This window comes from Cheilinus undulatus, linkage group 22 (assembly GCF_018320785.1).
Source record: "Cheilinus undulatus linkage group 22, ASM1832078v1, whole genome shotgun sequence".
NCBI classification, from domain to species: Eukaryota; Metazoa; Chordata; class Actinopteri; order Labriformes; family Labridae; genus Cheilinus; species Cheilinus undulatus.
In genome coordinates, this window is record NC_054886.1 from 20,053,019 (window position 1) to 20,080,682 (window position 27,664).

The window sequence follows — 27,664 nt, forward strand, 5'->3', positions numbered from 1 at the left end:
GGACCGGCTGCTGAGAAGCATCCCCACAGCATGATGCTGCCACCATCGTGCTTCACAGTCCACCTAACAAAAAAAACCACTATTTTTGGTGTCATCAAACCAAAGAATTTTCTTCCACTTTTGGCAAACTTTAGTTGAGATTTTATAACATCAAAGAGTTTTTTTCCTTCAAAAAAGCCAAATTATGTTGCCCATGATTGATTTACAAAATCAATAAAATGTTTAAACATTCAAAGGGGTGAATATTTTTTATAGGCACTGTAGTTTTTACATTTATGAGATTATTACAAAAAGGTGCTACATTTATAAATCAGCAAATACAGCTGACAGGTTCAACATATATTTGATTAGCCCATTAGATGTGCTGGAAAGCATGCTGAGCAGCTATTTAACGTATGCACAGATGATAAATAACACATTGACTTAATGTCCAGACTTAAACAGGAACACCAGTGTCAGTGGGAGGGGATCCACGGTCATCACCGGTTGGATGCTGATCAGAAGGCAGTTCCTGGCGCTCTTTATCAAGCGTTTCCACAACGCCCGGAGGAGCCGCAAGGGACTCATTGCCCAGGTAATGGCCTCAGTCCGTCATATTGATGAATTGAAGGGTTATACTAGGAGAGGTGCAGGGGAGGATCAAGGTAGGATTTAAGAAATACATGTTAGGTTTCAATATCCCTGAATGACATATATGAAAGGGAAAGCTAATTTAGAATCAGGTGGGAGACGTGTGGTCATCCATCATGAGGAAGTCAATAATCGAGGAAGAAAAAGACAGAGGGCAGGTGTTGTAGAATAACACAGATGAACAAACAATAATCTTTACCTCTTAAAAACACACTAAAATGTTAAATCTCAGTTTTCTCTTTTGTTCTCTTTTGTAAATTTGCAGACTAAACATAAATCCATTTATTTATAAATGTTGGAGTGGGTAGTGTATGCATTTTTAACCTTTATTTAGTGCTAGTGTATGACAATATAAGTAGTTGCCTAATGGCTGGATATTACAGAGGTAGGGGGTTTAAAACATTAACATGAACATTCCTTTCTTTGTGTCTATCTTTCTTTCATAGAGTGAGTGTTAGGGTGTTTTTGCCTTCAGTAAGTGGCCCATCAGTTCCACCTGATCACCATGATTGGCACCCAAAAAGAAATATGACACTATTGATTTGTTTTTCCTTCATTTAGCTGCATGGTAATCATCTGCTTTTGTTAGCTATGTATTAAAAGTGATCGCATAACAATTAAGAGATGACACACAGCTATCAGCTCATTCAGTGTACGTCTATATTATTTTGCTCCTCATAAGCATGATTTAAAAAGTCAAAACCAATAAATGGATGCAAGTTAAACAAGTCAAAACCAATTTCCATAAGTAGCAATTTCCAAGGTAGTTATTATTTTTCCCATTAAAGTTTAAAAGTGTGTTCTGACTGAATCACGTTGACACATTTAGATGTTCTCATAGCGTGTCAGGTAATGCCATCAGTTTTGACAGCTGCTCTGACGATGCCTTAATAGGATGTGAACAAGATGGAAGTGAAGCTCACCACTTAGGTGAGCTGCCTTTCAAGAGGGAGCGACAGTAAAAACACTGTGTGAGAGAGGAGAAAAATGTAGGAAATGTAATGTTTTCTTCTTATTGTTATTAATACTTGCCTTTACTTTTGATGATTGCTATTGTTATTAAGTTTTAATTTATTATGTCGGGGTGACCCCAACTAAGGATTTACAAAATTGAATTTTATTCGTCTGATCTTGTCAGTAGACCCCTGATAGTGTATGTCTTTTTACTTTAAATAATCTATTCTCTTATTTGCAACATTTGGAGAAAAAACACACAATTAAACTCTTTGATTTTAGGTTTGAAGTATCTTGTAGTAAAGGCAAAAATATTTTAGTCCAGTTTTAGTTAAGAAAAAGTCTTTACATTACAGTCTTTACTTGTAGTCACAATTCTTATTCTCTTTGAATTAGTTAATTTACCTTTGATTATATCATAAAATTCTACTTACACACTGGCGATAGACTCTTTTTAGTTCTTTTTCTCCCATTTACTTCAGTGTATATCCACAAACAAATTCAATCATTTCAGTTTGTTGAATTTAAAGCCAGGAATGCTTTAAAGGAAGCATGTACCTCTCCTCTTTCAATACACATGTACAATACTTATGTGTCGTTTTAACTTTGCCTGATCTTTTATTAATTCTCTTTCATTTGACATGTCATGAATTTACCTAAGTAATAAAACTCTTATTTTAAACATGTTAGGATGTTACATCCCTGTATGGGCAAGGATTTTATCAGAGGTAGAAAAAAAACACGACTTTTTACTCAAGTAAAAGTACAGCTACTCTTGCCAAAATGTACTTAAGTATAAGTAAAAGTACTGGTCTGTAAATCTACTCAAGTAAAATTATGTAATTTAAAGTTCACTTTAAGTACTGAGTAGCTACTGAGGAGCTTTACTGTAAAACATAATTTTTCCTTGTTGGCAAAAACAACAAGAGAATAGATCTCCAACCAGTTGTTTAAGTAAAGTCACACCTCTAAAATAAGGTTAACTACCAGCATACATGTAACTCAAATAAAGTTAAAATAGAACTTCAGAAGTGTCTGTATTGGTCCACCCTAAAAGCTAAACTATACTTTCAGAGTGTAAACACAGAGTCATCCATGTAGCAAGACAATGCATACTTGCGACGAATACGCTCTAGGCTTCCTCTAGGAGCACCTAAAGCCACAAGTCTAACTCAGTGGGTAACTTCCCTCATGGTGCAAATGTGTCTCCCATTTAAAACAACAACCCATCAGAAATATGACCAAAAGAACCCCAGCAGCAAGTAACATCCAACACTCTGCTCAAGGGCATGATGGGAAACTCTGCTTCAGATTTCCCCCCAGATTTGATATCACAGTGTGCAGAGCTTAGATCAACACTGGTGGATCAACACAGTCAAATAACTTCAACACTGAAGACTAATTCACTCAGAACTCAGAAATGTTGAACCCTTTGTTAGCAACACAGTTTTGGGAATGTGATGCAGGATCATTCTCTCACTATGTGCTGAAGTGGAAAAAGTACAAGAGTATAATATTCAAGTACCCAAAAACACTACTTAATTACAGAAATGTGAGTAAATGTTATTAGTTACTTTCCACCCCTGGATTTAATTGATGCATATTGCTGTGATCCAAAACAAATAGAGTGCTGAAAACACTGATGGCATCAGCTGCAGACAACAATTGCCTAGTAAAGTTAAAATTTGAAATGGTGCTCTTCAATGCCTTATTGTAAGGAATTCAAAGGGACGGATATATAATGCATTCCTTACTGTTCTTGCCATTCAACACCTTGATGCTTTCACTCAGAAATGTCAGTCAATAAAAGTAATCACTCAGTGGGCGTCAGGGGTTTGTTATATACAAGGTATGGTTATTAAAAAACAAGATTAATGCTGTGATCCAGCTGTATGAAACATAAACATTTTCCAGTCTTTCTCCTTCAATACTCAACTTCTGTATCAACACATACCAGTGTCATCTCATTGAAGTCCCCTTCTAAAACATTTGTTTCCTTCAGTTTGCTTCAAAATGTCTCCACAAATTTGCTCATATTTTTCCTTTCAATCAGGAGTCAGAAGTTTTGGGACAACTTCGGCAGACTCTTTTGTCCTTTTTAATTTTCATGCAAAACTTGCCGAACTGTCTCTTTATAAATGGAGATCATTTCTGCCATCATGCTTATACTGAGCCGTCGATCATTATGAACAATTTGTTGAATTCCTTCACTGGCTTCTAATACCATGCTACAGTGTGGTGGGGAGTCTTTTTGTCCTGCAGGGTTTTAATCATTTTTCATGAGGAGCACCAGTTATTTACTCAAAGTAGATGGAAACATGCTAAATGTACCTTTTCTTTGGCAGAATTTTAATAAACTGAGTTAAATTTTGTTACTTTTGGGGGAAACCCTATTAAAGAGATAGAGGGAGAAAAGAGTGAAAGAACGAGATATGAGAGAGGGAGAGAGAGGAAGAGAGCTTGTGAGAGAGAACAATGTTTCACCTTTGTTAGGTGTACAAGCTCTTCTTGTAATTTGCTGCAGCACCAATCCCCCATTAGTCACTGTCAGCCCTGGACATCCCTCTTTAGTTTGGGACGCAGAGCAGGATGGGAGAATGAGTGTTAGAGAGTGTACGTACAAGGGTGCTCATTGTCTGCAAGGGCACACATCCTACCTCCCCACCTCTCCGTCTTTGCTCATTTGGCTGCAGGTTTTTTCCCCCTCATCATGTCAACAGCTCCCATTGTCAGCAGATATGATTGTGTGCTGAGGTAATCTCCTCCAATACAAGCGGTTAGGGGAATATAAAGGAGATTATGGCATGTTGTACAAAAGGAGTGATTTATGGGAATGAAAGTTGGGGACAGGCGAGTGTTGGCAGTGTCAGAATCAGGGAGAAGCTGTGATTGGTTGTGTTGCAGGGGGACTCAATAGGAACTAAAACAACTCTCCTTTTGAGCTGCACAGAGGATGTATATTGTGGATTATTTCAATGTAATTTTTGTCAGTTTCCATTTTTTATTTTTGTTGTTGATTTAACTCAACTGCTGGAAGATAACAGCACCTTTACTCGGTTATTTGCTGTGTGATTGCTGTGAAAAGGTGGTGCTGTCAACTGCTGTAGCATAAGGTGCAGAAATAAAGCTTTTATTCTCATATTGGATTGATTTAATGTTTTCTGAGGAAACAAACTCAATCTAATGAGGCATTTGACTTTGCAGGAAATAAAACACAGCCTAATAGTGTTTTGGTGTTTACACTTAGATTGCCTATAATCCTGCCCACTTCTTTAAATCCTCCAAACTTGAGATAAACTCATGCATTGTTCATGGAAGTGCTTTGGCTTTGTGTGCATAATGAATTCCACGCTTTATTTATGCCTATTCTCTCAATGGAAGAAGCACCAGCCATCACCTGCAATTATTGTCAAGTGAAGCAGGAATAGGAATATTTCTTCTTTTGCACCATTAAGCTTTTCAGTCTTATTGCTGCTCTTTATCTTCTTCCTGGGCACACTACCACAGCTGCAGCCTCACAGTAAATTCAGGATTTTCAATTGCTGCATCTTGCATTGGCAAGGCAAATTGAACACTCTGCAATTAATCAAGTGGTCGCAAACCTCCCCCTTTTTGCCCCAACTAACCAGTGATTAAGCATTAAAGATTTCAAGCTTGTTTTTTGCTTCCCTCTGACCTTTTTGTCAGCTCTGACAAAGAAAGGAAAAGAGAATTACATGACAGAGAAAAGAGGATTGGATTTGTCTGTGGTGGGGGGTTAAAGAGGATAAGCGTGGCGGTGTCTGGTTTAAAAAAGAAAGAATAGCGAAAAACTCATTACATCTGAGTGGCCACATGATGATGGCAGAGTAGGAAGTGTTTAATCAAACTCATAAGGTGTGCAGAAGAGCCCAAACAAGTCGGTGTTGAGCATATTAATGTGTGTGCATTATTGCAACAGCCTAGCCTTGTTGTTGATTGCATCAGTCATTTGTAGCATGTAATGACAGTGGAGAGAGCCAGGGATGAGGTGATGAAATTGATTTTGCTTTGAATCTTGTGCTGTCATGCTTTGACACATAAACATGCATACATAGCGCACATACAACCCTAAGAATGTTTTGTGTTCATTTAATAAAATGTAATGTAATCATTTGTAACCTAATTACTGAATATATTTCATGAAGTTGTGTGTATAGAAAACATAGCTCAATTCTACAGTAAAAATAATGGTATGTATCAGCGCTCATATTTTCCCAACCCAGTGTAATTTTAAATGGAACTGAAGATGTGGGGATTGTGCAGCAGTGTCATGGTGGCCATAACCGTCTTTAATCTTCACGTCTTAGTTTGTTTGATGTGGATTTTGTGTGGTGTGAGTAATGGTCAATGTATTGTTAGTTATTAGTTTTCCCATTGGTTTGGGCTAACATGTTTACATGTGGATTTTTATTATTTATCATTTTTAAAAATGTTCAGTACTACTGTAGACGCAGGTACATTTTTGCAGCATTCTCAAGATAAATTTTCCCAAATGACATATTGTATTGTGTCCTTTTGTATTGTGATATGTTGTATGGTGTCCTAAGAAACAATGTCAGTCATTGAGAGGGAGTTGTAGTAGGTATTTTGATGATAGACCACAAGAACTTGTAAAGGCCAAGCATGGACAAAATTTCCTCTAAAAGACCAAAACCCAAACTAAATCACCTTAATTCCAAAGAAACTACCTACGTTTTTTTGTGAAAATTCTTTAACACATTTACAAAGTATCACAATAAAGTGCCTCAAATTTTCTCCAAATATTTCCCAAAATTTTCAATTACAGTCCTCAAAGTCCATGAAACCAGTGTTAAGTTCATCAACTAAAACCATGACGAACAGTGTTTGTCGCAGCCTTTTTTCCATGAGAGAGACTAGACTAAGATGGGTCAAAAATAGATTGTTGATGACTAAAAATGACTAAAAGTAAGTCTAGTTTTTGTTGGACATTCAAAATCAGTCAAATTTGTCAAAATACAATGAATCTGTTGCTTTTCTGCCTCTAAGCTTGTAGACAGCAGGGATCACAGGTTTGCAGGGTGCATGGAACACACCGCAATGATTTGGTGCCAGATTCAGGCAAGTGAATAAGTGCTTGGACTGAAAGTTAAGACTAAAATGTGAGGAATTTTTATGGCTAAAACTAAATTAACACTACATAATATAGATGGAAAATTACCCCAAACACCCAGAATTCCCTGAAATTTCCATTAAAATTGCAAAGGGCCCCCCCAAACCAATTTTTCATTGAAAATACCAAATTTTAACCCCCCCACCCCCCAAATAAACTCCCCCAAACATTCAAAGAACCATCATAAATTCCAATGAAAATTGAAAAACATATAATTTAATATAAATCACAAAAATATCAAAAAAATTTTACCATTAAAATTTCTTACAATTGCATGGTTAATTTTGGCAATATTCCAAGCAGATTGCGTTAAACTGCACTGGACGTTCGGAATTTCCAAAAATTCCAATTGCAGAAATAATAACTATACTGTAGAAAGACCAAAATGTAATGTCCTTATATGCATGTGCAGGGTCTTTGGAGGATATAGTTTATGTCTTCTCTACTTGAAGACAGAACTAAAAAAGATAGCTTATTCTTTTCACGAATCGGTTTTGTTATTTAAGCAAACTTATAACCCAATAATTGCAAGTGAATCACAAGAAAACCAGTTTCTTTTTCGGGCTTATAACACTTAATTAAGCCAGTGTGAAGCCTCTGTGTAACTTAGCATTGATACTTATTTTGACTCACCAGAAACAGGCCACTCTGAGCTACTCTGGGGAGGTTTAATGAACCAGGAAATGACATCTAGTTTCTAGACAGACTCTACAACAGCAATCTTTTTTTGTCCTAAATATTGTCACTGTTGTCCCTAGGTGGTCCTTCCAGCTGTTTTTGTATGCCTGTCGCTGATCTTCTCTCTCATCGTCCCACCATTCTCTGAATATCCCAGTTTGGAGCTGCAACCCTGGATGTATGATCTACCTCAAACTAATTTCTACAGGTAAGCACAAGCAGTTTTTCCTTTAGTCCCCATTTTAGCTAAAAGGCATGCTAACCTCATGCACTTTGGTGTAAATCAACAGTTACTGTACTATTAATCAAACCTTAAGTTATTGTCCTTCTGTTGCTGAATTGAAGCACCTTCATACAATAACTTCCCAGAAGCAACACTTCTTTTTAAGTGAGAAACTCCCAACAAATGTCTAAGTTTACTGATCTTTAAAGCAGAGTTTGTGTGAATTATTTAAAGACACAGTTTTTAAGTAACAAAAGCCAACAAGGCTGTAAGAAACTCAAACTTCAAAGGCAAAAAAATCCAAGGAAAAAGATGTCACTGTGCCTCCACTGCTGAGGTCATCGATCTGGGCTCTGTCCCCTTCTTGGCGGCAGCTCGCTTCTCTGTCATTGAGAATCCGCGGACGTACTCGATGACAAGCCACAGCCTTGGCAGAATTCAGCACCCGCTGAGAACAAACATGACTTATTTCAGAGGATAGGGACACATAACATCAAAACATCACTCAGATGCGCACCAGAATCTCCCATACTCCGGATTCAAAATAAAGAATACCTTAATGACTATCATTATTTATAACTTGTATGCTATCTGCTGGACTTATTTTACTTTTTTCCCTTTGCTGGGTCAGCCCTCTCACAGTTCAGATATTTTCCAACATGTTCAGCTCATGGAGGAGACTGTTGCTGTTACCATATGTAGCAATCCAATAAAAAACCTTGATTGTTTGTATAATCTTTTACAGTTTATAGTTCATCCGGAATTGATGGACTATATTTTCCATTTTTACTGCACCGGGAAAAACTCTACTGGACTTGAGACTTGTTTGTAAAATCTTCTAAAAAGCACAATGTTTTACCTTCTCTAAAACTTTAACTGTTTACATGCAATCAGTGCAGCTAACACAGTAAAATGTTGTTTTCTCTCTGTATCCACTGTGCTGAAACATACTTATTCGGTCTGTCTGTGTCTCTCCATCTCACTGTGTTAAAACATTGAAAAGCTCTGTCTCTCTCCATGGTGCTGAAACATTAAAACCCAGTCTTTTTGCTGTTACAACTTGTACCACCATTATTACTGCATGGTGTACATTTGGCTGCCATTAGCAAAAAACATCAAGTAGTGCAACAGCAACTACCAAGAAAACTTTGACTACTAATAAGAGAAAACCTCAAAAACTACAAAGATGCCACATAACTTGCATAATTTTTTTAATTTTATTGCTGTGACACCATACACCAAATTAGGATTAAACTATCTCAGTTGGAGCTTGTACCAGACTAAATCAGAGGTCAGAAATAAATCTTAGTCCCCAAAAAATAGTTTCAAGAATGATCCATTGGATTTCAGATCATCCTCCCCCAAAGACTTCCAATTGTCTCAACTTGTTGAGTGTGCATACAGTTTTTCAAGGCATGTCAGGGAACATCTCTGGTTTGTCCTCTGGATCATTACGAACTCTGCTTATCAGTGAGTAGTGCAAAATATCAACAGAATGCTTAAAATGGCTATATTGTGAAAATGAAATGACATATGAGACAAAGTAAGATATTCACACCTAAAATAATACATCAGAAGAACACTTTTTTATTCATAGTCTAACGCAGTGTAGCCTTCATTTGACTTTCCCTCACTATCATCCCAGCTCTTTCCTCTATGATATTTCATTTTGTCTAGATGACCCATTCATTAGTTCCACCGCTTCTGTGTATATGCACAAGTCTTCATTTTGGAACTGTCCAATAGTTTTATTACCTTAAATAACGTGCTAACCCAGCCATTGTTAATTGCAAAACAGATGGCTGCACATAATACATTTTTACAGTCAGACCACTTCAATCGTGCTCGCTGCTGGTCAAGGAAATGACCATGTGACCTTCATGGAGACGCCTCTAAATGAGACAGTGAACACGGTATTAATCCAAATGGTTGGCTGGGCTGTGGCTGCAGCTGGCAGGAAGCCATCATGATGGTCTTTATGAAACATTGTGTTTTAACTCCCCTGATACCCTTAAGACAAAGGGCAGACTGTGTGTGGTTAGTAATAAGAATTAATTTGGAAATGGTAGATTGTGTAACTGAGACACAGGGGTTATAGGTGTACATGACACTCAGAAAAATATGAAAGGCTGTGAAGAGACTACTGCACATGGGATCTTGAACCGGCCCTATCAGTGCATGCTCATAGATATTTCTACTTTTGCTCTAAGGCCAAAGAAAAGTGAAAAAGGTTTTCCCTCTCAAGACAATGCAAGTTGCTTTACCATCCAGCATTTTCTCAATGTCAAATATCAAGATACATTTGAAAATAATTACCTTCTACACTCCTCTGCATGAACAATCTTAAAGGCAGATGAAAGGAAATATTAACTGTGATAAGAGACAGATCACAAAACAAAATCCAAACCAACTGTGATAGAAGTAAAAGAAGGATAATTGGAAAAAAAAATCCTGCCCAGCTGTGCTGCATCACTGTGATATAGACATAATGACAGATTGCAGAGATCTTTTTCAATCAGGCTTGTTGACTGTCGAAGAACTTTTCCCTTACGGCAAGATATCTCCTCTGACTCAAGTGGTATCACGAACTGGAGTGATTTCAGGGTCTCAAATGTAAAAAAGTCTTTGCTGTTCAAAACAGAGATAGATGTTAAGAGTCAGACCAGCCTGCTCTGCTTCACCTTACAGTACATCAGCTCGTATCGACTCTTGACTGACTCATCTCTTTTGAGAATCTGTGATCTTGACTCAGCAAAGAACCTCAGAGAAGCCTGGTTGCAAATATCAAATATTTTGATACGGTCAGGGCTGAGCAGGTCAGATTGTAAATCGATTCAGCTGTTTGGGAGGAATGTTATATCATGGCTGCACCAAATGGAGCCATGCTCCAAACTCCCTCTTTTGCTTTGGTTTTCTGTCAACAACTAGAACAACAACAACAGCATACTCATTTTAGTTTTTTGTGGACTTTGTGGTAAATTCTCTGATGCTAATCAATTGAGATGACATTTGTGTACTATAAGTTAATAGATGACAATGAAAACCTTATTGCACACTGAGATGTTTGGTTATTTTCCAAATATTTACAGCAATGATCTGCCAGATAACACTGAGGTGTCTCGGGTGGTGGAAACCCTGGTAAACACACCTGGCTTTGGGACTCGCTGCATGGATGGAGACCCAATACCGTAAGTATCTCTCCAAGAATAACTAAAGAATGAAAAAATATGTTTTTTTCAAGGACTGTTTGAAACATGGATGCAATGTCAGCAACATCACCCACTGGTTTCTGCCAAGAAGTTATGAAGCCAAATAATGGCAGTCACTTTTTTGGAAATGTTCATCAACCTTGCTTTTAAACAATCAACAGGCAAAGAGTTGGAGTTGACATGAACCTTTAGCATCTTGGACAATAGCTACATTGTAACCACATGATAATCAACTTAGCCATTTCCAAAATGCATATTTATGAAATATTCCTCAACTTAATACATTTCTTAAGAATATATTAATCTGCAGTGTTAACTAGTGAAAATATTTGCTAATGTGGTTGCAAATGTGGTTTGTGAACCATGCTTTAAACTTGTTTATTTGCAGAGATGCACACTATTGGATTTTTGCTGATATCAGATATTTCCAAACTCATTTTAGTCGATACCGGTAAATACACGCCTGTCTTTATTGAAAAGAACACCAAGAGTCTGCGAAGACAGGCTGAGTCAAGAGGATCTGAGAGAGGAGTGGGGGAGCCGACAGTCTGGTAGCTGTTTTACATTTGGGGCTTCTTTCAAAATGTTCAGGGCTCACAGCCTGTCTTGAGTGTAAGGTGCTCAAGTCCACCACTTTTATTTGGTGGTAAAATCGTGTATTTTATCAGTATTTTAGGCCAATATATGATCTACTCTATACTGCTGATATGTACAGCTGATACTTCGGTCATAGATATGGGCAGAAATTTTCATATTTTCCAACACCAATATTTCATTTTTAAGCTAATATCTACTGATACAAATATTGTGCTGTTGATATTTTGCATCCCTATTTCTTTGTACTTTAAAATGGACTTTTTAATATCAAATCCAATGGAGAGTTACCTGGTGCTGCCTCAAGTGGACACCCAAAGAACTACAGTTTTGCACTTCCATTGGAGATTTGTTTCTCAGCATTTTTGGTTGCTGCCTGCTTATGTACTTTTGTAGAATAGGGAATATGTAGGCCTGTAGTCAACCAAAAAAAACACAAAGTTGACCAAAATAACACTCACACACCGACCAATAGATTGGTCGTTCCGGTAAAAAAAAAAAAAAAAAAAAGTTTTTTTGTGTACAGGTAAGGTCAAATATGAGAGGTATGCAAGATTGCTTGATTTAGCACACTATTATGAAATGCCAAATATTTTAAGAAAAAAACATTTTTTGTTACACTATTCTATAAATTTACTGTACAGTTTTATTGATTAATAACACAATTTAGCAAGTCTGCTAGCTGAAACGAAACAGCACAAAAAAAGGATGATTAGAACTACATACATTAAGCCAGAAAACAAAGACTAGACATGTCTGATTAAAAAACAAAAAAAAACTTTAAAATTTAAGAACAGTCACTGATGAAAATTCAACTTTATAAGACTTCCGAAGGCCTTAGATTTCAATAATCCAATTTTTAGACTTTTGAAGACTGTTCAAGGATCAGCAGGTACTTTTTTGATTCCCAGGCAGCAAAATCACACCGTCTAGAGCTTGAAGTAAAAAGTTGACACAGAAAACTGTGGATTTAATCAGGATTGAAATGTATTTGTTTAGTATGCATCATATTTACTTATAATAGCTAGCAGGTGAATTTCGGCAAAAAATTGATCAAACATAAAGTCATTCCTGGTAAAATTGTCGCCATCTTGATTGTTTTATGGTCGATTTGACATCTGTAGTGCCATCCGCCCATCCATTTTCTATACCGCTTATTCCGTTCTGGGTCGCAGGGGGCCAGCTGTCATTGGGCGAGAGGCGATACCTGTAGTGATTTAAAGACAAAAGATACCCTAAAAATGACAACTTTTTTCCCCTATTCCCATGTACTGAATTTAATCGTTTCATGGGCCAGATGGGGAGTTTGGGGGGGGTCAGATACAGCCGGTTGATGATCACTGGTGTACATGTTTATCAGCACTTTTTGTAGGCAATTTCTGCATGTAATGCTTCCACTTTTTTCTTTCAGGAATTTGCCCTGTTCGTCAACTGGCTCTGATTGGTTCACTCCATCTGTGGATCAGTCAATCACAGACATCTTCCTTAATGGGAACTGGAGTATGTCCAACCCCTCCCCTTCCTGTCAGTGCAGCACACCTAAGCGGACCATCATGTTACCCGACTGCCCACCTGGTGCTGGGGGGCTCCCTCCACCTCAGGTCAGTCTCAGACACAGAAGTTTGTCACCCTTTTTGTTATGATGGTGGTAAGGGACAATTATTTGACTTCAAGGTCAAAGATTTTGCGCCCTGGAACAGTTGTTGTGTCAGTCTGTTTGAGGTCCTTTAAGATAGGCTGTTAAACGCATTCTTAGCCACCTGAGGTACTGCTCCCAGCTGCCTTAGCGTCTTTGGCCCACCTTGTGTATGTGCATCAGTGTTAGGTTTACAGCAGCAAAGAGAGAAAAACAACATAAGTCAGTGACACAACCATGCAATGAAAAATGCTTGTCATGGAAGCTTTTGGCTCAGGGTGTGAAAGACCAAGTCAGCATCATTCTGATTTCAAATTGTTAAGGTACTTACTAACAAGGAATTTGCATGGCTTTGCAGAATGTAAATCAGCCTTTTGTGCTCCCTCCTTTTGTGAGCTAGGCATGAAAGTAGGGCCAAAATTGATTCCAATGAAAGTACACTGAATTAGCTGTTGAGAACGATTCAGCATGCCCCCCCATACTAAAAATTCATAGAAAATATACCCACAGTGTTTCCTTTTACCTAAACTTCAATCTTGCAGCACCATTTTATGGCATACACTGCTAGCAAAGACTCTAAAAAGAACCTCATTTTTTCTGCTCACATCAGGAGACCTCAGGGGAGGTTTACGTGTCTCACCCTCCACTGAGAAGTCAATACCAATCTTTATAGGCCATTACTTGAACAATATACATGGCCAGATCCTGCAAGGGTCAATGGTGCACGCTCTGACCTGCAAGGGCTTGATCAAGGGCATGATCGATGAGCAAGTAAGAGACCCCTGCACCCCCCTACCTGCTCCCACCTGCTGACTGAACCAATCAGGATAAAGAGGCAATGTAGTGTCTCTGTTTGAGCTAACTGTTTTACACCGCTGTCTTCCATTGATAATGAGAAATCTAAGCTTGAGAGGGAAAAGGCGAACAAGCTGCCACCTCCACTCCAGCATCATTTTATTAGAGATGGCTTTTGTCTGTTTACTGGGTGGCATGCACCTGCATTTTAAGAGATTTGAATACCTTATTCCTAACCCCTCCTGAAGCTGCCAATATTTTCTTCCTCTCAGATTCTCCAAATACTTGAAAAGTTTATTTGTGCTAGTTTACCCCAGATGGAGGGAGGGAAAAGGAGCATGGGGGGAGCTCTGCTGTCTGATACCTGAGATTTGGCTGCAGACTTACAATTTCACACATTCAGCTTCGTTTTCATTCACCCAGCAGTCTGTGCTGATTGGTGATTTGAGTGAGCCTAGGCACTCCTGTGATAATGCACAGTCATGCTGCAGATTGGATAGATATCTGTTCAGATGCAACAGCATGCCAGACAAACTGTTATTTGGCAAACAGTGTGTAAGTCATAACAGATGTCTTTGTCAGGCTAAAACAGAATTTATGCAAATTATTTCAAGAACTTTCAATCACAATCATTTGGAGACACTGGAATGCAGACAGAACTGTTGATGTACATTGCATACAAAAATGGAAGCAGCCTATAGTTTGTAGAGAAGTAGGTGTAAATCTGTTTACATGTTCTACAGAAAGATGTACTCAGGGGTCATGATCCTCAGCATGTTAAGTGTTCTGGTTTGTAGGTTTGAAGGGGTTGGATATTTATGCAGTTATTTATTTTACATTACATGTTTTTTGGAATTAGCATTACTTCATAGAAATCAGTTTTTACTTTCATAATATAGAGGCTTTTTTGTTAAAAAGTCAAATTATACAGACCATGATTGATTTATAAAATCAGTTAAAGGGTAAAACATCCAAGAGGGTGAATACTATTTTAGGCACTGTATATATTCCCTACATAGCCATGACATGCAATCAGAGAAAAGCATGGCCTAAAGCCTCTGAATGGATAAACAGAATAATGTAATGACAGCTAAAAATTCTGGAGTAAGAATTCAAATACTATTGTAGTTTTTCATGTCGTTAATGTGCAGTTTGTTGGGATGAAATAAAGTTTATATGTGGTATCAGTATGCCAGTAGATGGTTTAGAGTTCTACTTTGCAGTAGAGCTGTGCATCTTGACTGGTTCAGGGTTTTTTTGGTAATAACACTTGTGTTTTGGACTATTCTGTTTAGCTTTGAACAATGAAAATAATTTAGATTGATGTGTTTTTTGACAGCAATATGTCACTTTTTTGTGTGGGTCCTGGGGGCCAGCAGTTCTTCTTATGTATGTGAGGTTAGGAACCACTGATCTAATGCATCCATCATTTTCTCTGTCATGGTCCATGGCTGTTATTTTTTTTATCAATGGAGACAAGTGGTCTGGTAAATATAAACTGCCTTTGTTGATGTTATTTTCTTTACAAAATAAATCTGTTATTTTTATATCATCTAACTAAATTATATTGAAGAATTTTAACAATAAAAATTTTTGGATTTATTTTGTTCTTTTGGAAAAAGGAAAGTTACATTTCAAAGTATAATCAAAGCTTTATTCTGGCTTTTCCCTTTTCTTATTGTAGGTTAACTTGCTTTCTAAAAGATTTGAATAAAAAATGTTTTATATCAACATTAAAAATAGACTCTTGTCACATCATTTTCTTCGCTCGTCAAAAAAAGTTTTATATCGACTCAAACTAACATAACTTTAAGGAATCATTGTTAGCACAATGTTATGAGGTTTTTCACTGTGTCTGGATTCTGGTCAATTGATCACATCTGGCTCATAGTTTATTTATTTTCTCTGTAGGGTGTTTTGTCTCATAGTAATATGAAATTATTGCAATTAATGATTGCGACAGCGCTGAAACATATAAGTGTTACTGGTTTTAAATTGTTGGTAGGGACAATGAACATAACAAACATGAAAGAGTCTTTCCATCCTCGATATAAACATATTTTTTCATTGTCTTCTTTTTGAAATTTGCCCTGACTGGTTCTGTATTTCCGTGTTTCTGTCAGATTGTTTCCAAGTTGATGCACCAGCATAGTCATAACACAGGAATTGATTTCATTTCATAGCATCACGTATGACTTGTGCTGGGTCTGCCCACATTGATTATGAGCTGCTTCTCCACTGATGCAGAATTGTTCATGTCTGCATCATGATCTGCCTAGAAATGATTATTTTCAACATCCCTACTCTGCAGCAGCTTAAAACTCCTAGCAAGTTTGAGCTGTTGTCTAAGATTAAAGGGGTAAATCCATCTTTGTGAGTAAATTTTGTCAAGCAGTTATGAAGAAGTAAAGCTTCCTTTAGCCTCGGTTCTGTAGGCAAGTAAGGCAGTGATTGAAAAGCATACGGACCTAGTAAAGAAAAGAGCCTCACAGTTACATCGAGCACCATCTGTAATGATTTGAAATAATAATAATTTCACCCCTTCAGTACTGGACTTACTTGGGAGATGTCATCTTGGAAGGGCAAATGAGACATCCATTACAAAAAAAAACTGGAAAGTCAAAACAACTCAGTGTGAAAGTGCAAGGCTCATTTCCCCTTCTCTTCTCTTCCCGCTAGTCCCCTATACAATACTCCACACCATGTAACGTGCCATTTCACACCCTCTACAGATCTGTAATGCCTCGTTGAACTCGTGCAAGTCTTGCTGTGAGCTCCTTCCTGTGACAAGGCCATCCAGGGCCACATTAAAGTAGAAATTGTCTGGGTAGCATGTTATGGGATGATTGTTGAGACAGTCAAACAAGAAAGGTGCCCTTTGTGTAACCTTTTCCTTTCTCTGACATACAGTGGTAGCTTATGACAGCACTGTCAAGAACTGCCCTATTTGTTGAGGTGCTAGTTGTGTCTGTATCATCCTGTTGCAATGCTTGGCCATCAGCAGGGTGGAACCTCGTCTTTTCCTTATTGCATTTATGAATTAGATATACTCTACTGCTCGACATCATTTTTATTATCCTGCCATGCTTTAAGTGGTTGTGACTAAAACTACACTAAGCCTTAGTTAATACACTCATTTGTGTTTCTTGTTTCGCTTTCTTGCATCATTTCCCCTTATTTACAACATTAAACTTTGTATCCGTCTAGATCCTGCAAACGGATGTTAAATGGACTCTCCATTTTGCATGGAAACAACCTGAAGGACTTTCAGTTATCATCATGCAACACAATTATTTCAAGTTTCCCATTTTGGCTACACAAAGTAAGATTAATGATTTAAGCAGCTGTGGGGCGCCGTTAGCCAAGTGGTTATATCTGGACGCCCCGTGTACAGAGGCTTATGTCCTTGATCTGGGCGGCCTGTGTTAAGATCCAGCCGGTGTTTCCTTTACTGCATGTCATTCTCAACCCTGTCTTCCCAGTGTACAGCTCTATCCACCATCCTATCTACAGCCACAATTCCAAAAAAGTTGGGATGTTGTGTAAAATGTGAAAAAGAAACCTATGTTAAATTGTGAACAGATGTTACATCATCTTTTCTTTTAACAACATTAAACAACTGGAGACTACATATGCTAAGTGTCCTTGCCCTTGTAAGTGCAATGCTTTCCCTTTCCTGCTTGATGTGCATCTTAAGTTGTTCAACAGTTTTCTTTGTTTGATGTTTGTTTAGCACTTCATAATGAGCCATGCATTCTTAGTGGGACACAGGTCTTGACTGCATGCAGGTCAGTGTAGTACCCACATTCTTAAACTGTGAATCCATGCTTTTTTAACTCATGCAGAATGTTGCTTGGCATAGTTTTGTTAAAATTAGCCTGGATGTCACTGAAAAAGACATCATCTGGGTGGCAGCATATCCAAAATCAGTATGTACCTTTCAGTGTGCCTTCACTGATGCATGGTACCCATGCCACTGGTACTAATACACCCACACACATCACAGATGCTGACTTAAAACTATGCATTAGTAAATATCCGGATGGTCCTTTTCCTCTTTAGCCTGGATGACTCGACGGCCATTATTTTCAAAAACCATTTGAATCGGGACTCGTTAAATCACAGCACACTTTTCCATTTTAGGCCAGTCGATTTCAGATGAATCCGAGCCCAAAGAAGTCAGTAGTACTTAGAGTGTGCTTTGCACACAAAGTGTGTTAACTGACAGTGGTTGTCAGAAATGTTCCTGAGCGCACACCATAAGTCCATCACAGATTGGTGCCAGATTGGATAGTTTGTCAATGCCACCTGAGGGGTTGAAGGTCACGGACATCGCCCCATAAATGCTTAGATTTTCCTGATTCTGTAAATCTTTTTTGTTATTTACTTATTGAAAAATATTTTATGTTTTTAAAATAAAACATTCACATAAAATCAGACAACATGCATGGACATAAACATTAATATACAAAGACACATACAGTAGAACAGTACATGAGGTGGCTAAAAGACTGTGCTTTAGACTAACCAGTGACCATTACAGTTGAAGTATGTAAGGCAGATGGTAAAGTGCTCTACTGCTGAACTGCTGAAGTTCAGAAGTATTTGTTTAATGTGTTGATATGATTGCACAGTCTTATTTCACATAATTTGCATAAACAGATGTGCTTAGGCATGTATGATTGCACAGGAATAGCATACTTAAGTGTACCGACGCATGTAAAATTGCACAAAGAGGTGCATGCATAGTTGAATGTACACATAATGATAATAAAATTATTAAACATGGTCACAAATCTGGTCTGTCCTGAGCCAGACTTTCAGATGACCTTTGAAACTTGACCGAGTCGTTCAATCGTTCTTCTTTTATACCCACTCATGGTACTTTCACCTGCTACCATTTTACCTACTTGCCTGTGGAATGTTTCTCATGTTTTTTTGAGCATCCACAACTTTTTTTAAACATGTTTTAGACATCAAATTTAGAACGTTTATATTTAAATATAACAGATTTGATTGGTATGAACATAAAGTATTTAGTCTTTGTATACAATTGAATATCATTTGAAAAGGATTTGCAAATTGATGTCTTCTTTTTTCCCATTTTACAGTGTCCCAACTATTTTGGAATTGGGTTTATAAATAAAGTCATACAAGCATAAATATTAAAAAGGAACAGCTGCATGAGAAGAATTTAGTGGAAGCCACATGCTTTTGTAACAGTCACATTTCTCCCTACACCTTTTTCTTTGTGATGGACATTATTTATTTGGCAAGGGTCAGCTTTTGTAATGCGGTTAGCTAGCAAGTCTTTTATTTTTTCATCTTTTCTTTCATCAGCTGAAACCTTGAAAGATTTAAACCTCAGGGTGTTTCAGAGTTCAAATCTTTGAAAGATAATGTTGTGATTTATGGTGATTTGCTTGATAGCAACTCTTATTTCAACATTAGAGGATGGATTCAAGTGTACTCCTGCAGTACTTCTTCATAAATGACAGGGAATAAATGTATGTAACCGCAACCAATAACCCCACACACCTCCGTAACCCTTCTCACCTCTCTGCTGTAAACTGTAATCCACTGGTGGGCCACAACCAATAATTTACAGAGTGAAATGTAGTATAGTGCATAAGGTCATGAAAAGCAGCTTATATATAGTGTTACATAGTGTGCCGTCATACACTGATGTAGACTCTGCCAATTGAGAGCATTGTTGCTTGTTGTAGGATTTGATAAATATTGTAACAAGTATGAATAAATGTATATGACAAGCTCTTGTAAGAATGTGTGCATGGGAAAATATGCATTAATCATACGTGCTCTATATCACTTGTAGACTTTGGTCCATTTCAGCGGTTGAGGGGGCATAAATTAATTCAAGTCCAAGGCAGAGACCACCCACAGTCACCAAGCACACAGTGAGGATGTATTCCCTATGACCTGAAAGCTTCCCCCTTTGAATAAATCATAAAAAAGTGAACCAGCTTCCCCACTACTTTTTCTTTTTTATCTTTCATCCTGCCCATGCTCCGAATATGCCCTTGAGAAGCCACAGAAAAAAAAGACAAGAGAGAGAAAAACATGGACACCCAACCGCGGGAGCCAGTGTGCGATCATTGTTTCCATGGAAATGGCAGGCAATAGTAAGCCCATTATCAATTCCAGGGTATTGACTCTCGTTCACTGGTGATATTTAACCTTCATAGATGAATAGGCCGTCATGCGTGCAGAGGAATTGATAAAGCCGCCACGTTCAACGAATTACGATTGATGTCTTTATCATTTGGAGACTGGCCTAACTACGGCTTGCTTGCAAATTACTCTCCTTGGCCCCATCTATCAGACTATTGAAGTTTGCCATTGGTTTACCATTTTTGCTGGAAGAAAGGCAGAATTCTGTAGAGGAAATATGACTTCCATTTAAAGTTTGTTTGTCTATTCGTGGAAAAAGGCTTTAGACCATCCAAAGAAAAAGTGAAAATAGAATGGCGCACACATTATGGTGTTTTTATGGTCTCGTTCAGTCATGCCTATTGATCAAACCATAATTAATCCTCATACAAAGGGCATTTTTTTAATCCCAAAAGCATCTGTTAGCAAGGAACAAATCCAACAGATAAGCTCACAAAATCTCACCGATCCAGCATGGCAAAAACAACAGGCTGACACATCCTTTCTCTGCCAGGCCCTGTTGATTTGTCACTTTGATTCCCTAACACCCGCAGATCCATTTTAGTGTAAAATGACCTGTCCGGAGCCGCCCTCTCAGCAGAAGGCAGGAGATGCTCGAAAACAAAAGCAGAAAGGTCAGTGAATTGTGAGGTGAGGCAAATGGTGGCTGGTTTTTCTTTGTTGTGGCTGAACAAGAACAGAAGGGGACTGGATGAAAATCTGTCGCCAAGGTGGATGTTTGAAAAATTGCCAGAGCAGTTTTTTTGTGGTCAGTAGCAGCATGGTTGTAACCTAGGCTTTCAGACTACTCTAATGGTATTGTTTTGCTCGGTTAAATATGATTGTTGTGATGTGATCATATTGGACATAATCACATAGCACAATGAGAGGTGCTAAAATGAAGAGCAGCTCATGAAACACACCACAAACAATTACACAGTAAACCACCTGTTACTTCTACTTATAAACAAAAATGGATGTAGATGTAATGTGATGGCTTATTCATGCTGCCCTGTCAGGCACCCCTTTGAAGATATCCCTTTAGTATGAATGTCATGGAGGCTTGATTACTGATCCCTCGTCCCCAGGCCAGCTTCAAAGGTCATGACAGAGGCGTCAAACAGGCAAGGGAGCGCAGGACCAGGGGTTCATGCATGTCAGACTGTGCATATGTGGATATCCTGCTGTGCTCTCGGATGGGGGCACCAGTGCTGCAAGATCAGTATTGATGTCTTCAGGTTTAATGGCAGCAGAACGTGGTTACAGTGCTGTTGCAGAACTGCACTGTGTTGGGAAAAAGGCTCTGGTTACTGAAGTGGTGATGAGGCCCAACAGTGGTGATTTCTATATTCATCGCCGTCATGTAACTGCCTCTGTAATGCTGCACACTACACAGAAGATGATGGTTGACCATGTGTTTCACCAGTTTCATTTTTTATTTTTGAATGAAAAAGCCTCATTTGTTTGACTGGATGCACTAACTGATGAGGAGACCAAGCCCAAATTTGCCGACCTGCCTGTGGTCATGACTTTTGATCAAATTTGGAGTCGATTTCTACAGAACTCCATCAGAGAAAGAAAACCTAGAGAGAGGAAAAGCTATTAAATTCTCTAAGGTGCTCCGCTGTCTCCATCAGTAACAAGACCCAACACCCAAGTGAAGTTCTGGCTGGGACTTTTCTGATTTAGGTGTCCTGGGTGCTTCATTAGGGCCCAGCGTGACAAAACCTTACATTTTAGATTATCGTCTCAATTTTTCTGCAGTCGCCAGGTGATGTAAGCCTTATTCTTTTTCAAACATCTCATGTAATTGTTATCCAAAGATCACAGGGAATAATTCAAATGAAATCAGAACTACTACCAGTGACTCTTTTTCTCAAAAAATGACCATGGTGTACATCTTCTTAAGTAAGGAGATTGCTAAGTTAGATTCTTGGCATATCTACAGTCTTTTATGCAACATTTATGCTCTAAGTAAGTTTTAACCAGAGTAACTGTACTTTACTCAAGTACAATATTGTTGCACTTTTTCCACCTCTGTTGATTACGTATTAATCGTAATTACACATAGTGAGAAAATGATTCCACGTCACATTCAAAGACAGCTGTTGTGCGCAGCAAAAACTGGAGTGTCGAAATCTCAGTGTTAAACATTTCTGAGTGGATTTTGACTCCCAAAGTGTAATTTTAAGTCCATTCTGAGTGAAATGATCTTCAGTTTTGGTGTTATTTGACAGTGTTGATTTACTAGTGATAAGCTGATTTAAGCTCCTTCACTGCTATTTTAAATCTGGGGGGATGCGTGGGCGAAGGTTCCCTTCCTGCCCTCAGGCACTGTGTTTACATATGTTGAGTTGTGTTTGGATGTTGCCTGTTGTACAGTGATCCCTGCTGGGTTCTTTTGGTCATGTTTCTGATGGATTGTTGTTGTATTTTGATAAGAGACACATTTGCAACATGAGTGAAGTCATCCACCGAGTCAGAGTTCCCAGCTATGATTTAAGGTTCCTCCTAAAGGACCAGTGTTGGGGGTAACGTGTTAGAAAGTAATCTGTTAGAGTACTCAGATTTCTTTTTTGTTGTAACGAGTAATGTGCCATGTTAGTTTTACAGTTCAAATAATCCTGTTATTAGTTACATTTTCATAAAAGTAATCTGTTACTGAAAGAAAAATCCCAAATTTCCTCTCTCTTCCATGGCTTCAAAAAGAGAGAAAGAAAAAAGGGAAGCTCCTTGAAGCATCTGCTCTGTTTGGCCTTCTTTCTTCCTGTAGTCACGTTGGCATGACGTGCCGTGCCAGCGGAAGGTAAACATTCTGTGCCATTATGCACTGCTGGCTTGTTGAACCAGCGAGATTACAGAGAGGACAGCATGACACTTTGGAAATATCCCCATTATGATGGATTTTTGGATAAAAGGGACAAGAACAGCATCCTGGTGAAACGTAAGTTTAAAAGCTCAGTTTGCTTTCATTGAATCAGCTGTGCAGCTGTTCCAGTTACGCGCTGTTTTTACGCACAGTGTTGGAGTGATTCCGTCTGCCTCTGCTCAGCAATTGTCAGATTATGAGCATGTTAAAGAGCTGTAAACGTTCTCCTGTCTGTTAGCGGTGCTCTCAGGCTGCAGAGATACAGATTATGGGCTGCACGTATAAATGCAGACGTGCAGTCATTATCTGTTGTTTCTGTCTGGTGTATCTGCCCACCGCCAAGTGGAACAAGTGACTAAAGGGTTCTAATATGTAGTAACGCAAAAGTACTCTAAAGCGTTAGTTAGAAGTAGGTAATGCAATAACGTAACAAATTACTTTTCTCAGCATGTAACGCAGTAGTCTAACAAGTTAGTTTCAAAAGTAACGCTACCGAACACTGTAAAGGACACATAGAGGGTATTACTCATCTGTTTGCATTGCCTTGATTTGAGGTTGACTCTGCTTTGTTCTTGCCAAAGGAGACCCACCTTGCTACAGTTTTTCAAAAGTTTTTGCAGCTGTGATGTTGTAAAATACTGAACACTTTCAAATTGTAGTATAACTTTATATAGGGTGGACTGATATAGACACTTTTAAAATATTAAATGTAACACAATATGAGTTCTATTAACACTGTAAATTTTATGTTGTATTTTACTTTATTATAGAGGTGTGACTTTACCTGAACAACCTGGTAGAGGGATCTGTTCTCTCGTGTCCTTGCCAATAAAGATGATGTTTTACAGTACAGTTCCTGTTAGAATAGAGAAAGTATCCTTGGAGACCAAAACCTTTTAAACCAGGCTGTTGAAATGAGAATTGGTATTCTAATAAAAAACTGAAAAACTGCTCTTTGACTTCATTTGTCAACATCAGAGGTTGTCACTTGTCTAGTGTGGTCTGTATAAGCTCCAATCGCATTAAGTTATGATAATTAATGATTTCAAATTGACTTCAACCACTCAGACATGTTGATGAACATTAATTAGAATGTGTTTAGTTTTCTCTTAAGTCTGAAGTCATTGGTGGGTACACCTTAATGTTTTTAATTATAAAAGATTCTGTTTTCCAGAACGTGTTTGATTCCTCTGTACACACTAGATAAAATTTAAATTTTAGTTTGAGGAACAGTGAGATATAAACTCTGCCAAAATTAATATGAACACAGCACAGTCTCATATCTCCCCAGAGCTCAAGTATAGCAGCTCTTTCAACAGATTTGATTACTCCTTCGTTTACATTTCCCTCACCACTGTTTGCTTCCCGAGCTATCAAGCTACAACCATGTGGTGGAGAACTGATGTTATGTTCAGCATGCCAAAGCACACAGAAGCTGTTTGCGTGTAATGAAGAAAAGATGCAAGCCCAGGTATGGCAAAATCACATAATGTTCCCATTTCAGTCCTTTTGATGAGAGATATGGACCAAGGCCAAAATAATTAGACCCACACTGACTGTATTCTTGGTTATAAATTTATTGAACACACAGTAGAGAGTGAAAGCTCGCATTTTTTTGGTTGTTTGTTTACGAGTTTCTGTGGCTTTTTCGAAAGCGAAGCATGTTTGTTCAGAGATAAGCCAAGGTTGCTGTGCCGTTCGTCCTTCTTATCTTTGATTCATAAGCCAGATGGGTTCTTTTCTTCCTCGGCTTTCTCTCTGTTTCTTCTGCGCCTTGTGAATTGAGTTCTCCTCCTCTTTCTTTTCCTGTTTTGTTTCTTTCCTCTATCCACTCCTATTCTCACATCATCTATTTATTGTTTATCAACTTGTTTTTATCTTCAGTCTAATCTCCATTTATTCTTCTCCTCCTTTTTTACCCAAACTTTTCTGCAACTTTCCTTCCACTTTGTTTAACTGCCAAAGTTCTTGGAAAAACACCTCCATGAGCCATCATACCCAAATGTCAGTTGCTAAGCAAGTTAAACCTCCCCCTAAATACATTTTTTTAATCTCTGTTTAATATTGTATTTAAAAAACCTGCCAGACTTGCTGCTCTTAGGAGATGCCATCCTTTTGTAGTGCTTGTTTACATCCTGGTAGTAGAGAGGGGAGAGAAGACCCGTCAACCAGAGCTACAGCCTTGTTTAGTGGCCGGAGACTGCGTTACAGATTAGACATAGTATTTGACTGATAAAGAAAAATAAGTAGTGGATCGTTCTGATGTGAGACAGCTTTTAATCGTATAGCCATCTATGGACTTCCCTTACAGTCACTTATTTAAAAAAAGGAGAACACAGAAAGTTAGAGTTTTCATGGAAAACTAGAAAAATGACAAAATCTTTTCCGAAACAGAGCTAGAGCCTGTTACCACACTGGTGAAAGCATACTCTGGCAACTTCTGGCAATCTTCAGCCAGGTGCATATAAGCTGGAGCTGATTGCTCCTCATTACTTGCAGCCGTGTAGCTGGAGAGCCTCAGTGGATACGAGCAACCCATCTGGGTACTTTGCCCAAACAATGCCGGCCCCTCTCCTCTCTGAGGGAAAACATTCCATAAAATAAATGGCAGTCAAAGAGAGAGATTGGGTCATTCGGGATTTAAAAGCTTAAAATATGAAACAAGTACAGTTGAACGGTTAACCACTCTCAACAGCCTGCAAAAAAGGAGGACAATTAAATACAAAACCTTAACAATCATTAAAATCAAAACATAAGTGCAAGTCCAACCCAGACATGCAGAAACATTTCAGGGATGAAAAGACATTGCTGTCTCTCTTCTGTTCTCCACTCATTGCTGTCGGTCTGTCTGGAGTGCAGAGACACAGACAAACAAGTAGACCTAAGGAGCACTTTAGCAGTAGGCTCATCAATTCATAAGCTCAAACCACATCAGCATTCTGAATAAAATAAAACCAAAATGTAGTACCTCTGTCTGTTGGCTTGAAGGACTCAAAATAGAAAAACACAGATTGTCTGAATAGTATGCACTCACTGACTTTAGCTGCTCCTCACCTGCTTAGAATGGCTGTGAAAAGTGCTCCTAAACTTTGTATCAAGTCCCACTAGTTAAAAAGAAAAACCTCAACCCACTGTTAAAATCTGCATTGAAATCAGCAGAAGTTGATTTTCAGACTTAATGAGCTGACAGTTATATTTAGATGCGACCAAGGTCAGTTCAGTACAATGACTATTAGGAGAATTTATGTCAAATGTCAGTGTGGTCAGGTCTAACTTGAGGAAAACTAAAATTCAGTTGAATAAATTCAGCTGGGAGGACGAGAAATATGGTTGTTTTTTTCCATCCGTATATAACAGCTGGACTCATGGCTTTTTGAACTTTATTTTGTCCAAACAATGTAAAGGGATAAATAGTTGTATTGATAAGAATTTGAATCAAGATGGAAATTATGATTATTTATGTCTGGTGTCTTTTTTACTTTTTCGGTAATTTCAAATGTGAAAATAACAGCTATTATGTTGTTTAAAGTATTAAAAAGTGTGTAAAAGTGTATCTAGATTTGTCAGGTGATAGTGGTTCAAAAGTTTTTTTGCAAACTAGTTGAAACATACACCTGCTTAGTATTGACTTTTTCCCATAACACCATGTAAACTCAAGATATGCATATCAAACTCTTCCAGATGTTTAATAACAAGTGCAACTATGCTATATATTGGTAAATTGCATTACATTCCGAGGTCTTCACTTTATTAAGGATCACTCCCCTAATTAGCACTGTGCTACCTCTCTAAATAAGCAGAGCTAAAGCATCTTGGTGTTGTCATGAGTATGCACACTGGATAGTATCAGTCTACACATGGTGGAGTGTATTCAAAGCTGTGTGCTGCACCCTCCCTTAATTGGATGTTTGAATGTACCCATTTATCCACAGAAGGGCATCTAATTAGGATCCTTTGACATTAGACACAGCTTTTGCCGCTTTGTCGGGGGGCTACATTTCCCCCAGGCTCCCTGTAGCCAGGCTTAATTGACTATTATGATAAGGGTTGAGAGAACATGTTCCATGGTATTGTGAACTTAAAACCACCTGCAGAAAGCTGTGTCATATTTTGCTCTTCAATTTTGTTGATTTGTTTCTAGTGGATGGATTTTTATGGTTGGCTGAGAAGTTCTGCGTGCAGTGGTAAGCCTCATTGCTCATGACGCTTCACTACACAGAGGAAAATCATCATTTATAAGTTTTACATCTTCAACACAGAACTTAAAGACAGTGCAAAGGCCACACAGATCCAGGTTAACAAAAGAAAACCTCTTAATAATCTTTCAATAAAAATGTGATGTCTACTTTATTTCCATTGCCATGATACAAGTGTGCTGTCTGACCTGACCCAACAGGACAAGCAGTCCATGAGAAGGCAAAAAAGGCAGTATAATATCCTGGCTGATGACATACCAGCTGCCATCAGTGGTACTAAATTGATCATTTAGCGATCTCAATAAACTAATGTATTCATAAAAGTGCAGCTGACAATTCAGTACAGATCACATATTTCAATTTGAGCCATAAATGTTCTTGACATTCAGTCACAAAAGTCAGTCAGTATTTAGATGTCCTCCTGACTACCTGAGACACATCAGAAATGGTCTTTTTTTTTCTTACAAATGTGTATTACAATGCTGTCATATCAACAAAGCTTAACCCCTGTTAGCCCTGAGTCAGGGTGAAACTGTTGTATGGCATACAAATTCAGT

The 27,664-nt window shown here is 38.2% G+C and overlaps 1 protein-coding gene across 2 annotated transcripts in view; it reads left to right on the top strand.

Annotated features, from left to right (window-relative positions):
• Window positions 1–27,664, top strand: part of LOC121504174 (phospholipid-transporting ATPase ABCA1-like) — a 269,110-nt gene that overhangs the window by 154,273 nt on the left and 87,173 nt on the right. For both annotated transcript variants that reach the window (XM_041778824.1, XM_041778823.1), the window contains 4 exons: window positions 435–574; window positions 7,495–7,622; window positions 10,727–10,825; window positions 12,852–13,041. In XM_041778824.1, coding sequence (XP_041634758.1) covers window positions 435–574; window positions 7,495–7,622; window positions 10,727–10,825; window positions 12,852–13,041 — 557 coding nt within the window. The remainder of the gene's footprint in view (window positions 1–434; window positions 575–7,494; window positions 7,623–10,726; window positions 10,826–12,851; window positions 13,042–27,664) is intronic.